General features: G+C 33.8%; 3 protein-coding genes across 4 annotated transcripts in view; 2 read left to right on the forward strand and 1 right to left on the reverse strand.

Moving 5' to 3' along the window:
- Positions 1 to 15,751, forward strand: part of LOC136415189 (acanthoscurrin-1-like) — a 62,088-nt gene that overhangs the window by 12 nt on the left and 46,325 nt on the right. The gene's annotated exons all lie outside the window — the stretch shown is intronic.
- Positions 9 to 4,749, forward strand: LOC136415188 (CUE domain-containing protein 2-A). 2 transcript variants are annotated; one of them, XM_066399652.1, is made up of 6 exons: positions 9 to 212; positions 1,111 to 1,295; positions 1,495 to 1,675; positions 1,730 to 1,883; positions 1,972 to 2,172; positions 2,429 to 4,749. In XM_066399652.1, exons 1-6 carry the CDS (start codon positions 34 to 36, stop codon positions 2,534 to 2,536), a joined length of 1,008 nt encoding a protein of 335 aa, XP_066255749.1. In that variant the 5' UTR covers positions 9 to 33; the 3' UTR covers positions 2,537 to 4,749. The 2 variants fall into 2 exon arrangements, with proteins under 2 accessions (XP_066255749.1, XP_066255748.1); XM_066399651.1 differs by having other exon boundaries at positions 2,467 to 4,740.
- On the reverse strand, positions 7,908 to 14,097 carry Lac (Lachesin). The gene is made up of 7 exons (XM_066399649.1): positions 13,988 to 14,097; positions 11,857 to 12,065; positions 11,234 to 11,414; positions 10,768 to 11,180; positions 10,603 to 10,693; positions 10,353 to 10,467; positions 7,908 to 9,494 (listed from the first exon to the last, which is right to left on the reverse strand). The coding sequence occupies exons 1-7, from the start codon at positions 14,043 to 14,045 to the stop codon at positions 9,473 to 9,475; spliced, it is 1,089 nt and encodes a 362-aa protein (XP_066255746.1). The 5' UTR covers positions 14,046 to 14,097; the 3' UTR covers positions 7,908 to 9,472.

The following is a 15,751-nucleotide window of genomic DNA, read 5'->3' on the forward strand; positions in this document are numbered from 1 at the left end:
GACAGTGACGTTACATTTGCTCCTAAGCTATCGATGTTTGGTTGGGTTTTGTTTGGTTTAGATCTGAGTGGTTTTGAACTGGTTTTGCTCAGCTTCAGTATTGATTTTCAAAGAAATTTTCTACAATTTGTGAATAAAAAAGTACAGGAAAAGGAAATTTTCGTCTCAGGATTATTCGACAGTCCGCTTTTGGTTGCTTGTGCGGCTACGAAGTCCGGAAAAAACTACCGTTGCCAAAGGGTAAGTTCTATTTTGCTTTTGTTGTTTACTGTTCATTGTATCTGGACCGCTTTTTCCGTATAAGTCCTTAAGTTATAATAATATCTCTAAAAATATTGACTAATCTATTCAATTCTAGATTAAGTTTTTGAGGAAGATGTTCAATTTCCTAAGGTTTTGGCCTCCACTTCTTGTTTGACAGACATAAATATTCATTTTCTAAATTTTAATATTTATTGAATTATAAATCTGTAATGGCTTTCAAGACTATATATTGCACTCAAAATTCCAGCCTTTACATTTGACAAGTTGTGATTACCCAAGTAAATACCATTCAATAATTAATTTAATTTTCCCAACTTTCACATCAGAACAATCTTCCTTTAGACTGAACTAGTTCAGATTCAGTCCAAAGCAGTCTGACGACGAAATTTCACATTTAATTGAGAATTATAATACCTATAAGTATTCCTGCTTGGATACCTAAAATCTATTTTACTGTAACTAACCTGTTTTGGAAGATGAAATCTAAAAATATAACTATATACACAGTATTCTGTTTAAAATAAAAGGCTGAATTTATCCTCCCCATAGTACTCTCCAGCTTATCCCTCTACCTTCATCTGATGATTTTTGTATTAAACTGTTCTTTTATCTCTATAAAGTTTTGAGATAATTGCTGTTCCAATCAATCTGGGATATCTCAAATAAGAATTCTTCCAGACAGAACTTGTTTTTGCAAATATTATCTCTATTTGTTATGTTTACTATCCTATGAAAGAGAGTTGATGGGACAAGAAAATTTTAAGAATAAACACATCCTTAGATACTGACTTGCATTTACATTAAGCAAATTAATGTATTTAAGTATATCATGTGTTCTTGTTATAGCACACCAATTAGAATGTCAACAAAGATGATTGCTGACCAAGAATCAACAATCAAAGACTCTCTGTTTGAGTTCGTCAGGTATCACATTTCTGATGCTGATCTCACACTTATCGACGACATTGTCCTGTCTTATGTTATCGCCTTCTTAGAAGATGTAGGCTCAGACTCTCAATTTGATGTTGATGGTAATTATTCTTCACTTTTATGGTATATATTTCGTTGAGAGTGGTTAGACATCAGAAAAGAACTGTGCCTATAATAAAATTGATATTAATTACCAAAGAATCATCAAAATTTGGCCAAATATCTGATGGAAATATATACTGTCAATGAATTAAATAATTTAAGTTTTTAACCATGGGGTAATTGGTCCATGCAAAACAGGCTTTTGTGAAATGATGGAGGCCTACTTTCCTAAATTTGGAACAATTAATCAGAGCCTTGTGTGCCAGTGGATGTTTGATTTAGAAGAAAAGTTAAGAAAGAATGAAGGTGGTGCTGAAGTAAAAAGCTCTGGCCTGGAAATCATTCTGCCTGAGGTGGTTTCAAATAAACCTAAGCCCAGGTAAATGCACTTTTCGTCATTAAAAGTATGTATTAAATTTTATATCACAATTAGATCTCATAGCAATTCTGAGAGTGTGGAAACACCCAAACGCGTCCATAAACTGTCTGAAATGAGTGATGGGGGGTCTACTGACAGCTCCTGTTGTGATTTTCCTGACGAAATGGATATTCTACAAGAAATGTTTCCTTCCGTGTGTGCCATAGAGGTAATTAATTCTAGTAGAAGGTCCCTTAGGTTTTTTTAAACTTGAGAAACCTTTGAGATCCTTTTTTGAGTTATCATAATTGCTACAGGTGAAGCAGTGCTTGGCTATTGCTGCTGGCGACATAGAACGGGCCACCCAAATTTTGATTGACCGTCAGGAGAATGGGCAGTGCTTGAGCCAAAATACTACTCTGACCATGCAGGTCGCTAAGCAGACCATTGACGATGCTGAATTGAAGAACAGAATTATCGAGAGGTATTCTTATATTGATAAGGATACCTTGAATAAGGTGGGTTTTGTGCTTTATTTTTTTCGAGTGTGCACTATTCTACTAATAAAAAAACTTAGAGAATATCTTGATATTTGTTAATAAATTTCCGAAATATCTAGTTGATACCTAGAAAATCATCGTTTTCTAGAAATTAATTTTGTTGGTTGGAAATCTTACAATTTGTGGCATAAAGATAAAAAAACAATTCGGACATTCTGAAATATTCAGATTAAAAAAAAAGCGTTTTTGATCATATTTATTATTAATCATGCAGTTAGAAAACAGCATTTCTCCACCTTTCATTTTAAATAGGAATATCGTCCTGTGGCACCCAAAGTGGAACCCAAGAAGTTGGTCCGTTACCGCGATAATAAAATCGTGAGCCTCAAAGGCGAGCGTTACACTGAGGTAAAGAAAGGTGACGACGTTGAGGACATCTCCCTAAAGAAAAACAAAAAGAGCCAAGCGCACACCCCGTAACCAAGTGGTAAACGGGGCAAAAGCCATTGTACCCCCTTTGCTTTCGTACCTCGTAATAATTCGTTATTTAATTCGACTGCCCTGTTACTTTTAGTTAAGAACCCCCAATCGGGATGGTTCTCACTGTTTTTTCTGAACCTCATATTCCCTAGTTGTTTCCTCTTATGTAAGTCAGTTTTAAAACAGTCCCTAGTTGTATTTTTCTCATTTAATTCCCTTATTGTTAAGTTTATTCGAAAATACTCCCAAGGGTTTCTCGATAGCGCTCTATCGAGCTTTGCAGGAGCGTCTAATATTAGTTTTCGGACGTCCTGGGTAGGTTGTGTTGTATTCAAGTGTTTCGTAGTTAGATGTGAAAAACGGTTTCGTAGGTCTGCACTAGGGTTGTTTAGCACTTGCAAGGTATTTAACTAGCTATAAGGAGCAAGTGTTGGACTGGGTACGGTGCTGCCAGCAACCAAAAAAAACTTAAATATTAAAGGGTTTTGTTTCGTTAATTTTTATTCGCCACTGATAGTTATGTTGCGATGTTAGTTTTGTAATGTACTATTAATCGGTTAATTGTAAAGAAAACTGACGGAGTTGAAAATGAGTGGTGCCTATCTAATTTGCTCTAATACTAAAGAACCAATTACAATCATTTCAAAAGTCCAGGCAAATCTGTGAAAAACTATAGCAAAAGTCGACAATCACTGTATACTGCATTACCACGTAATACTCAAATAGTTTTCCTTCGTGTTAAATTATTTAGGGGTATATTTAAATATTATACTTAAAGTGAAGTTTATTTTCTATTTACCTTTCATTTTTCAATTTTTTATGTTGTCACAGATCACTTTAATATTATGAAGAAGTTTTATAATAAAAATGTGATAAAAAGGCATGGCAGTTCCTAAGTCTGGTTCGACTACTTGCTCCATTTCGATGTTTACACCATAAGTATTACTACTTAGAATAAGTCCCAAAACTAGTCATTTTATTTAATATTAATAATGAGTTTCAAACCGGAGATCTTACTGCAATTGTTGCTCGATAAGAGTTTCAATCGTTATTCCATATGGAGAACAACTTTTATCTCCGTTCCAAAATACTCTCATTGGATGATTTTTCCGTGTTACAGGGTATCTGTAGGTGTTTGTGTAAAAATAATGTGAGTGTAGCTGTCTTCCTTCAGAAAAGAAGTCAGGCAGTGCTATGTTTCGATTGTAAGGTGGTATCGTATGTGCCCTAATCCTATATCTATTTATTAACTTCACAAAGAGTATGTTCACAAAAGAAACAACCTGTGATTTGTTTATAGCTGCTGATTATTTTAGGATCTCGAATGTTTTTGGGGATATAAGATCTTGACAGTATTCAAGTTTTTTTAAGAAACACTCCACATATATCAGAAGTAGTTTTTCAAACCAGGGAGCAAGCAACTATCATCCATATGTTCCATGGGTCATGTGGTGTATGACAATAGCAAAGCAAGTTTACCCGGCTTAGCAAACCATTGAATATAGGAATTTATTACATGTATGTATATCCGTTGGAGCATATTTGATCTTGCATAGCATATATTATGTACGTACATCTCCTAGATGTGCGGAACTGCACATTCTATGTATTTTCTAAATTCTAAGTAATTCATGTGTTACAAAACCTATACCCGTCTCTTACCGTTTTCGAGGTAATAACGTCCGAATTTGTCATAACAGCAATAATGCGTTTCATTTTCGTTTCTAACGAATGAGCATCAATCAATAATATTTCATAGATAAATGTTATTTGATCCATTACATGGCTGGAAGCATTGCCCACTTTATCAAGGAGATAGTTTATTGAAAAAAGGCGTAACTACTTTTATTCGCACTACAATATCTTGAAAACGGTTAGCTGCTTTACAATAAATGCCATCCATTAAATGGATAGAAAAATCAAGGGGAATTGACGTTTGGTTAAAAAAAACTTACTTCATCAGTTTCAGAGGAACAGGTCGGTTTCCGAAATGGCCTGGAAATACTTTTGTATTTCTATTTAAGATTTTTCATTGAAGGGCCATTTTATTATTAAATTTTCATCATGAAAATGTCCATATCATTCACTTTATACACAAGTAAATGCCATTTTGGTTTTTCAAATGATTACGAACTAAAGCGGATATCTGTCGTTCTCCTTAATTTTCGTCCACGTAGTGCTGTGATTTGTTTGTACAGGGTGTCCCTAAAAGATGTGTACAACGCTCTACCACGTAGAGTACAGTTCAAAATAAGTCGATTTAACTACACTTGCCTTAGTGCCTTAGTTAATAATAACCGAGATACAGGGCGTCAAAGGTGGAAAATTAAATCACATTTTCTTTAATATATTTCTACTGCTTCGAAATAACTTAATGGAATTAATGGAGAACCGTCTATAAGCTGCAGGAGATTGTGCTTAGAACTAAACATATCTAAAAGTGTGATAAATCGTGTTACAAAGGATTACTTGCTACATCCTTACCATTTACAAAAAGTTCAAGAGCTTTTACCAGGAGATATCCAATTACGACTTGATTTTTGTTCTTTCATAAATGACCAGAGAACGCAGGATATGTTTTTCCACAAAAAAATTTTGTTTACAGATGAGGCGTGTTTTACTAGAACTGGAATATCAAATATTCATAATGAACATGTCTATGCCGAGGTAAATCCGCATACAGCCAAAGTACGACACCACCAAAAGGATTTTAGAATCAACGTTTGGGCTGGAATAGTAGATAATTTCATTGTTGGTCCTGTTATTTTACCTGATCGGCTTAATGGAGAAAATTATTTAAATTTTCTGAAAAATACGATGCCAGAATTGCTGGAAGACTTAACTTTAGCTCTGAGGCAAAAAGTATGGTTTATGCACGACGGAGCTCCTCCTCATCATTCTGTTAATGTTCGAGCCTTTTTAAATCAGCAATATCCAAACAGATGGATTGGCAGAGGTAACAACGCTCCAGTACAATGGCCACCACGCTCTCCAGATATGACACCTATGGATTATTTCTTTTGGGGAAGCTTAAAAGAAAAAGTTTATTCGACATCTGTAAATAATAGAGATGATCTGTGGCAAAGGATTCAGCAATGTACAAATGTAATTAGAAATGATAAAGAAGTTTTTCAAAGACTACAACTTAATTTCTTGCATAGAATTAATCTATGCAGGCGTCTAGGTGGCAGTCATTTTGAACCAGTTTTAAGGAAAGTTAATAATAATTAGTTATTTATTATAAATTGTAATTGAACTGTAATTAAACTGTTTTCTTTAAAGAAATTATTTTTAATAACTGATTGTTTCTACTATTAAATGTTTTGTTTATGTTTTATGCGTTTATAACTTAGAATGCCATTTTGTCGAAAACGGCTGGTTTTAGAGATATTAGCATGGTATACTTTTTTTAAGTAAAAAAGGTGGGAAAAACATTTCTGAAACTCAAAGTGACGTACACCGTGACACAAAAAAGTATTGGCGACTTAAATGTATTGAAATAGCTACTTGTGGCGCCCCCTAGGAGATACAACGAAATCGACGATAAATTTGGATTTCTGGTCCCGAGAAATTCCGAAATACAAAATTTCCTGAAGTTATTTCGAAGCAGTAGAAATATATTAAAGAAAATGTGATTTAATTTTCCACCTTTGACGCCCTGTATCTCGGTTATTATTAACTAAGGCACTAAGGCAAGTGTAGTTAAATCGACTTATTTTGAACTGTACTCTACGTGGTAGAGCGTTGTACACATCTTTTAGGGACACCCTGTATATACATATGTGATCATCATCACCCGATATACATCTCATACAGGGAAAAAATCATGGTATTAGGTGGATGGGAAATCAAGGGGAAAAATAATAAACAGAAACCCAAAGGTAAAATTTGGACCAATTACCTAGTTCGGTGATGTTTATTGTGAAAGTACCTGCATGAATGGAGTATATATTTATTATACGCCAATCACAGCTACTTTCGTTAACCGGAACTAATTGAAAAACAAACTATCAAATCTTTTCAGGCAGTTTACTGAGAATTATTCGAGAACTCTTAAGTACCCAGCGGCGTAAGTTACTTAATTGAATAAAATATTTATTTTCTGCAAGAAATAGGTTAAGTTTGGAATTTTTAGCATTTACAGGGGAGTAAGTACAATGACATTTCGTAATTTTATTAATTACTTCATATTCATTAAACCCAAGACTGGCCTAATGGTGGGGCGATGTTGGGTGACGGATTTTCCTATCGGCGATGATTAAAAAATTTCGCCCAGGACGCCAGACTTGTTAAAACCGGCCTTGATCGTACCTACTTCTGGGTAAACGTTTAAAATCTCAAACCTAAGTTACTTAAGTATTCCTCATTCACTTATGATTAGTAATGTAAGTTTCTCTCTTACTTTTACTGTAGGGTAGATATGTGTTTCCTTGTTAATTTGTAGACTGCAAGTCATGTCATTTTTGTAAGTTTTTATATACTTATTTTAGTTTTAAGCTGAATGGCAAATGCATGACTTTTTGACTTTCAGTCAGTTATGCTGAGTGCTTCAAAAACGTATTCCACATGCAATGGTTGCTGGTATACATAATGTCCCGAATAAGAATGCATTCTACAGGAATCTCTTAATCCATACGAGATAAAGAAATGGTCAACTGAAAGGAAAGGTATGCCTTTCTTATAAGTTGAATCACTTGTTTGGTAAACATATATTTCGATGGATGGGCTCATATGATGTACGAGACACGTGTAGAGTGCGTTCCCACCTGGAACGCCCTATACGAAGACATTTGTTAACCTATTTCATAGCTTGAAAACTTGCTTTCTTTAAGGACCTGGTTATTGCTGTTGGAGCGTTTTTGGAACACCCTGTATTTATATTGTTTTATATAGAAGTAATTTATTAAGCAGAAATTATGGAACTGATGAGATGTCACTAATATTATACTCGTTTTTGTATTTGTCCCTATATTTGATTTTTTAATACACGAATTTCTCAAAACAATGGCCTTGTTTTCTTTATTTTTAAACCCAAAATTGGCAGTTCCACCAAATGTGAAGGCGTAAAGGTATTAATATGCTCTTGCGAGGGTAAAAGGTAACAATTTGAAGACTCGGCAAGTACCAAATTTATTGGAAGATATGTATATGGCCTAATTCACTTGTACATAACTAATTCTTTCGGCCACAGTAGTTCATTGCGCTGCATTCCTAATTGATTTTTTTAGTTAGATATGTGTTAAGAACTAAAGTGCAAATGAAAACCAAATAAATTATTTCGTACGTTAGTTTAATACCGGTGTTATCAAAATAATAACATACATATACATAGACATGACACGTGCCTAATAAAATACAATAATATACAAATAAAACGCCCACTAGCGCGAGCAACGCAGAATATTAACATAGGTAAAAAATAAAGAAACTATTAGAACCACGAAACATATAAGATGTCTCCTAAACATGTGGCGGAAATTAAGAAGATATTTCTTAAGACAAAATTAGATTCCTTAGGAATATCAGAGTTTATCCGGAATTTCAGGGATGTGCCCACGAGGCTGACATTTTTTAATTTGACACAAACATTTTTCTCAAAGAATATTCCTTTAAATTTCTGCCGTATGCTCAGTCAACACCTTGCATAAAAATAGAAAGTTCACTTAGCTAAACGTTCGATATAACCCAACTGCCCGTGCCCGCTGGAACCACCAAAATCAGCAAACGTATAAGCGAACCTTATTTAATTTAGTAACATATTATCGAATAAAAATAATTTAAAATAAACGGCGGAGTGTGAATATACGTTGCCTTTTCGGGTTCTATCGATGTTGTTTTGCTTGCACAGAGCGGCTGACTGAACTTTCTATTAATCTATGTTCGATGATCAAAAATATTTATTCCACGAGCAAGATAAAATCAGAAGTATATAATTTTTTGGTCGCCAAAACAAACAATTTCGTTAAATGAAACGTTACAATGATGAGATTAGTTTATTAAAACATCTAACGATGGAATTTAAAAAAGTAAACCAAGACTAGATTGTAAGTATACTAAATCCGTTCTACACGGAAAATAATTTCAGTTGATAACTCAGTCTTTTTTGGGAGTATGACAAAAATTTTCGAGACAAATTGCTCTGATACGATCGAGAATTTTCCAAATATTACATCGACCGCTTCTCCTACCTTAACCTAGTATATCAAATGCTGTATTACCATAAATGCTATTAGGCGTTTCACAATTACTACCAAGCTTAGTTGCCCTAAAAAAATATACTCAGATATACATAAAATTCAAGTTAAATATTTTGCAGTATAAGTATGCACAAATATTTTGGTTGTGTCGTAAATAATCAAGTTTCAATCATAATATAAACAATTCCTAGTTTGTAAAATTGTTAAAAAAGTGTAAAAAGGTTAATTTTCTTAAAAACACTTAAGCCCTATCTACGATAATTTGTACAAAATCGATGCCTAAAAAAAGCAGTTGGAGATTATTCAACTAATCCCAATAAGTGACTGAAAGTAAAAGTTAAAATGCATCTTTAGACTAAACAATAAATTTGTTTATAATAAATTTAGACAACGAAATTGACGTCTAAAAAACTGGTATTGGTCACAACCTTTATAGTAGCTAAGTCATATAAAAATTAATTACAAAATAACTTAAGTAGTAACCTTTGAAATTGAAATTGGCAAACAATCAATGGCGTAACTGCCGTTGGTTCAACTAGTAAATACAATATATACTGCTAATAGTCAATAATATAAATAATAATATCAAGTGAGACGGATAAATTTTGCTACTTTCATTTTTCCATTGCAGTCCTGGATAGTTAACGTTGGGCGTTAAGATTTCTGTAAGAAAATGATTAAGAGTACCGTAAAAGCCGCGTACAGACTAGGCGAACGAATACAACCAAATATATTCTTTCGCACGTGTTTGTTCATTTTCGCTCCAGAGCGTGTTGTGTATACAATGCCAAATCAAGTAGATTTTTTTTAATAATTATTATCTCGTCAATTCCAAATACATTCACGACATTTAAACATGTCATTTAGATGTAAAGTCTCGAGTGAAGGAATATTCCTTAGGTGCATTTTCTCTTGAGTATTGTACTGCGCTTGAATCGAACGCGTACCTTCCAAATTTACGCCTTCACGCAAGATTTTCCACGCAGTCTGTTGAGATATTGTTTGGATCACCTGCTAGGTTATAGCTTACCGCAACAATATTAACTTAGGATTTCGCACCCCGAAGACGTTTGAATTTTTGTCTCGTTCAATGAGCAAGTAACAATTGATAAAAGGAACACAGCTAACACTAATTCAGCAAACACTTCGAGTATCCTGAGTTTTGTGTTATTGGCTTTGTCAAAGCACGCACCGGACATTTGAGATAAAATGGTCAAGTGAATGTGAATATGCACCTTTTAATGTACCGCCAGATGGTCGAACACGACCGAAAAAAACAGTAGTATGCACACACCTAGTCAAACGCTTCGTTTGGCTGTATTCGTTTTCCTGACATATACGCGGCTTTAAAGACTTTAAGGCCTTTCTAATGTTAATTGAAAGATTCGAGAATGCAAGTCTTGATTACTTGTACAAAATGCAATGGTTTTATTAGCCATGCTTTATACTCAGTCAGTTTTACTTCCTTGTACTTAATATCGAAATAATTCATAAAAAAATTGCGGCACTAAGAATACTCACCTATATAGGAAAATCAAGAAAGTAATAAGCAGCGCGGCAGTACTCGTAGACAAAGTGGATGCGTCTCCGTATCGAGCAGATCCACAGGCAGGTGGACACACAGGAATTATGGATTCTACAGATAAACAAGGCAAAATGCAAGATCTAATCTACTAAAAAAACCAACTACTATAAGATAATGAAAATAAAGTCAAATTTCAATGTCATGCGCCATACTTTCAGCGAAAAATACAGATCCCCAGACACTTACCAAATAGTTCCACTTTTCCTTCTGCAGTGCCTAACTTGTTTACTGCCTTACACACATATTGGCCATATTGCTTCTTCTCTATTGTGATTACCTGGTAATAAATCAACGTTTGACTAGATTTTAAAAGTTCTTATGCAATATTTGGTTTGAATTATCCTGACTTACACGCAGTGTGGTATCTGTAAATTCATCAGCAACAGCAAAATGTGAAATTTTGAAATGCTGATTATTCGACAGAGAATTGCCATCTTTCTCCCAAGTTATTGCAGGCGGCGGATAGGCCTCCACATGACACTCAAGATCCATATCGTATTGAAGGGCTTGTCCTAATCGTGGCCTCGGAACAGTCACCACTGGAGGAAACTCAACTTCCACCGCTATATTTCGCTTAGTACCACGTCCAACTCCATTTTCAGCCACGCAATAGTAGGTGCCTCTATCCTCCTTCCTTATGGCCTTAATTTTCAACTTATTGCCCCGGTATATGGAACCTCCTGTAGGGAGGATAGCATTGTTTTCACGTCTCCACGAAGTTTTTGGCGGTGGGTATCCTCCAGCGTAACACTCCATTTCAACGACTAAACAACGGTCCTTTTGAAATTACTGACATCTAACCCTTTAACAAGCCTACCTTCGCCTTCAGAAACAACGACAGAACGAGTAGAATTGTCGGAAATGAAAGGAGGTCGGCGAACTTGGACCTCAACTTCAGCACTCACTTTATTGGTGGGGGATATGAGGATCTGACAGGCGTAAGTACCAGCATCAGTCTCTTGCATGTCTTTGATTTGGAGCACATATGTTGAGCTTGTCTATATTGGGAAAGTGATAATTCAGTTGGTTATTAAAGCCACTTAGTTACAACAAAAATAAAAAAACAGTAAATAAAGTAAACAATTAGCAAAATTAAGATTTTGGACAATCATTCTCTCACCTAATACTCAATAGTAATAAATATTAAAATGTTTTTTGTTTTAAATCTTAGGTAATTTCAAAAGTTGAATACATTCTTTTGCAAAAATTAGCAATACACTCATTGTGAATGACTATTCTCCCAAGATGGACAGACTGCCAGTGTCAATATTTCTTTACAATACCTTATACCTAGATACCTTTCAGATTCACTTAATTTAGGAGTTTGCAATTTCTGTAAACTCCTGGAAAAGATACCCTGTATGTCAGAGAACCAAAACCAAAAATAAAGAAAATAAGTAACCTACTAAGATCCTCAATTTCTTACTTTTGTTTACTTACTGGATCATAACGCAGTGAAAACCTAGAGTCATGTAAAATAAGAGTACTGCCAGTAGATATAGGCAGGCTGTTTCCATGGTCTAACTTCATCCATATCACAGAATAGTCCTGAGTGTACTGTACAGAACATGACAGTTCTACGGTACCGCCAATGTCCTTGATTTGAGTCTGAGATATATATGATATTGTTGGTGACCTCTGAGCATTTGCTTTAGAAATAAAAAAACATTGTATTGAATTAATGTAACACGAAATAGGGATAACAATAATAATAAATATAAGTGGCAGTAAGATTTTTACTAGCTGCAGTCGGATGTGACATCCCCACAGAATAATATGAAGAATAATGGACATAATAATTTAAGGTTGACTCATACAACTAATATGAAAGTAATGATGATGTCCAGCTAACTGAACAAATTTAAACTCTGACCTGCTAAAGTGGGTAGAATTTGGTTCTGTTAAACATCTTGTAGTCTTTAAAATTGGGATTGGCTTGTTGTAATAAACTAATAAAATTTTATTTCCCAAAGCATCCATTTATATCAGCTAATACCAATATTACAAGGACACTACTTGCCTAATGAAGAGGGGAAAGTGATACTTAAATATATATATATAAATATCGGGCCAGCATTTTCTATGATCTATTTATCACCATTCTTGTTTAAAAGAAAATAATAAGATTTTTTCAAGCACATTATTTTCATTATAGATTACACAGATTGGCTGATTAGGATTGTCCTAATCTGCCAATTTATCGCCTAATTTCATTTTTCTGAAGAGATAATGACACACTTATTTTAGTTTCAAACCCTTACTATCTTGATTTCTTTATTAGGCCAATGTCAGGAACCTTGTGATAAAATTTCAAAAATATCCAATGATTTGGAGAAGCACAAAGATTACCGATCTTGATTTTTATTTTGTCATATATGAATCAGAAATAGTTCCAAAGGAGTACAGGAACAAAATTATTGAATTATAAGGGTTTTTTCGCAGATAATTAGTGAGATATAATTGGATTATAGTTACTAATTTGAAAAACAGCTAAGCAGATGTTGATTTTGGATTCTTTTTGAATCAATTTGGGTGAATTCTGTTGTATTTTTTAAACATTGTAATCACAACCACCTTTATAGGAAAAACACATTATTAACTCATTTTGCAAAAGTTATTAAAAACATATGTATGTCAACCCTCATAACATCGGAATTAACTAAGAGACCTATCAAATTTAAAAACACACAACTTTATATCAAGATTAGAAAACTATTATGAAAGATAAAAATCTATAAAATATTGGTGTTTGAACAACTAAAAGCTATAAAATATTGCCATTCAAGCTTTTGCTTTATCTTTTATAATAGGTTGGGTAGGGTGTTATGTCAAGAAAACAAATTCAGTTAACAGTAATGCCTAAACCCCATAAACTCATCGAAAAGGTACCATATTAAGCTTGTAAAATACTGTGGGCATTTCTTGGTGCATTTATTACAATTTGTGCAATATATTATCAAAATACTAAAATAATATTATTGTGAATGTCTATGTTTTGTTGTATCACTCAGTACCAAGCCTCCGCGCCTAAGGCACATATCAAACGTACTGTGTAATTTGCATTCCAATCCAAGATAATTACATCTTGGAGAAGTGCAAGCACAATATTGTATTCATGATTTGTGTTGGTATTTAAAGTTTGAAATGATATGATAAGATCAGTGAGGAGATTGATGAGATCCTATATGAGCGTTAAAAAATACACGCTTAAATTAATGACGCTTTCGAACTTTCCACTTCCACCCTCCTTTACCCCATTGTATATTAATTATGCTTAATGTAAGCAAATCTTGTAACTGAAACTTGTTAAATCGATTTCCGAAATTATTAATTCAAATGATTTAGAATTAATTAAACACAGGAAATTTATCAGAAAACACTAATTTCCCGGAATATGGGAGGAGTTTCCTTTTAAATTCTTTGTTAAGCGGCGAGTGACTGTTTATGCTTTCTCGATTTCTGAGAGAAATGGCATCCAAATATGGGAAAAACCGAATATAACGAACAGTACTTTATAGGAGGTTTATAGCAGCTTATCTTATCAATAGATAACATGCTGAATATTTCTTACCGTTATAATTCATTAAACCGAAAAGAGCAAACACAACCACTACCTTCAACACCGCCATGTTGTTTTGATTTGGTTTGGCCTTGGCTTGGCGTTTTGACTTTTGCTGAACATTTGACAAATCGCAGTAGCATTCAATATCACCGCCAAACGTAACTGCGCTTGTCGAGGCAATTTGATCTGTCTTTGTCCTATTCTTTGATTAGAAGAAGATACATAGATGTTCCTATTTCGAAACAGTTGTGTCTCTTACGAAATGATTACTAATGAGACGAAACAGCTGACTGCAAGTTTTTGAGAAATCGCGGGAGATTTAATTTGAATTTGAATATTTCCCTCCTTTTGCAAATATTTTGAAATTTCTTATAAAATTGGCCACAATCCACAAAAATACTCTTAATAGACGCGAATTATATGTTTTTAGTATTGGGAGGTTTTTGAGGTTCATCTTGTAATGCCGTGCAATGCTTATTGTCTCAGAAGTATCTATAGCGGGCATTACTGAGAATTTCCCCTAGGGCTGGCTGTAGACCCTACTTTCAGCATTCTTACTGCTCTCTCGCTATATTTCTTACTAACACTGGTAATGTTTGCAAAAAAGAAGTTGTTAGCAGAGGCAGGAATGATATTTTTGTGCCGTCACATTCACAACCTTTTAATGGCAGAAGTCCTTCTCATAGAGCGCTAATGGCATATGATATAGTGTCTGGAAATGACTGGACATTGAAGGTCATCGTCGTATTTTTAGGCGAAAAACGTTTTTTTTTCATTTCAATTTATTTCAAATTGGCTATATTTAGTACTGCATCTTCATATCTTAATATTTGAATCTCTAAGGCTGGTTTTATTGAAGTGTTAATGTTTGACGAGATTTGTTAGCACTAAAAAAAATTATGATAATTATTATTATTCCATTATTATTATCACTATTAGTAGTTTCGTTAATTTTGATTTTTATTATAAATTATTAAATAAGAAGTCGGAGACTTTTAAACTTATTTTTTATTTTAATTTTTATACATACATCACAAATATACTTTATAAGTAAAACTCCTCTTACTTCATCCAATATTTTATATGAGTATTCTTAATAATTGATTTCCTTAAAGAAAGACTCGTAGTAACGTGTATTATAAAGATGTGCAAGTGATGATGAGTGAAATAGGTACACATTTTCTTTATTTTTAAGAACACTATTAATCATCTTACGTTGCAAAACATGACCTAAAGTCAAGTAATATAAAATTGAGAACTAATAACAGTAATATATAAAAACAATAACTAATATTTATAAAAATGTGAAGGCACAGAACAAAAACTAAACAGGCACTTAAATAAAATAATTTTTAGTATAGGGGCTGTTGTGCTAGTTAAGGGTTAGTTAAGGGACGCTAGTAAGGCCTAACGTCGGAGTTACAAAAAGTATAATTGATATGTAACTCGTAGATATCTCCTAATCATGAACCAACAAAGCAGCCCTGAAATGAGCATGAATAAACTTGCACAGTAAAGTTTGAGCTAGTTGTCAACATCAAAAATATTCATATATTAGTGCTGTACAAAAACTTTGGTGCAAAAATAACCGATTTTCGTAACTTACGCAATCCATAGCATATTTTAAGAAATGTTCAATTCTGTAACGAAACTGTAACGTATAATTCGGAATTATGAGGAAAGTTATTTTTGAGTCGTCTATGTACGGAGTAAATGTACAGTATGTCCACAGATAGAGGGCCCAGGAAGATAAATGGACAAAAAATGTCGTTT

The sequence above is a fragment of the Euwallacea similis genome, chromosome 19 (assembly GCF_039881205.1).
Source record: "Euwallacea similis isolate ESF13 chromosome 19, ESF131.1, whole genome shotgun sequence".
Lineage (NCBI taxonomy): Eukaryota > Metazoa > Arthropoda > Insecta > Coleoptera > Curculionidae > Euwallacea > Euwallacea similis.

Bases quoted from the DNA above. Each gene is read 5' to 3' on its own strand.
- LOC136415188 (XM_066399651.1), top strand. From the start codon at position 34: ATGTTTGGTTGGGTTTTGTTTGGTTTAGATCTGAGTGGTTTTGAACTG. The intron at 1,676-1,729 runs GTAAATGCACTT...TATCACAATTAG, and splicing joins TCAAATAAACCTAAGCCCAG to ATCTCATAGCAATTCTGAGA. The intron at 2,173-2,466 runs GTGGGTTTTGTG...CATTTTAAATAG, and splicing joins ATAAGGATACCTTGAATAAG to GAATATCGTCCTGTGGCACC.
- Lac (XM_066399649.1), bottom strand. From the start codon at position 14,045: ATGGCGGTGTTGAAGGTAGTGGTTGTGTTTGCTCTTTTCGGTTTAATG. The intron at 12,066-13,987 runs GTAAGAAATATT...TTATTTCTAAAG, and splicing joins CGGTTTAATGAATTATAACG to CAAATGCTCAGAGGTCACCA. The intron at 10,694-10,767 runs GTAAGTCAGGAT...ATTTATTACCAG, and splicing joins TTACAGATACCACACTGCGT to GTAATCACAATAGAGAAGAA.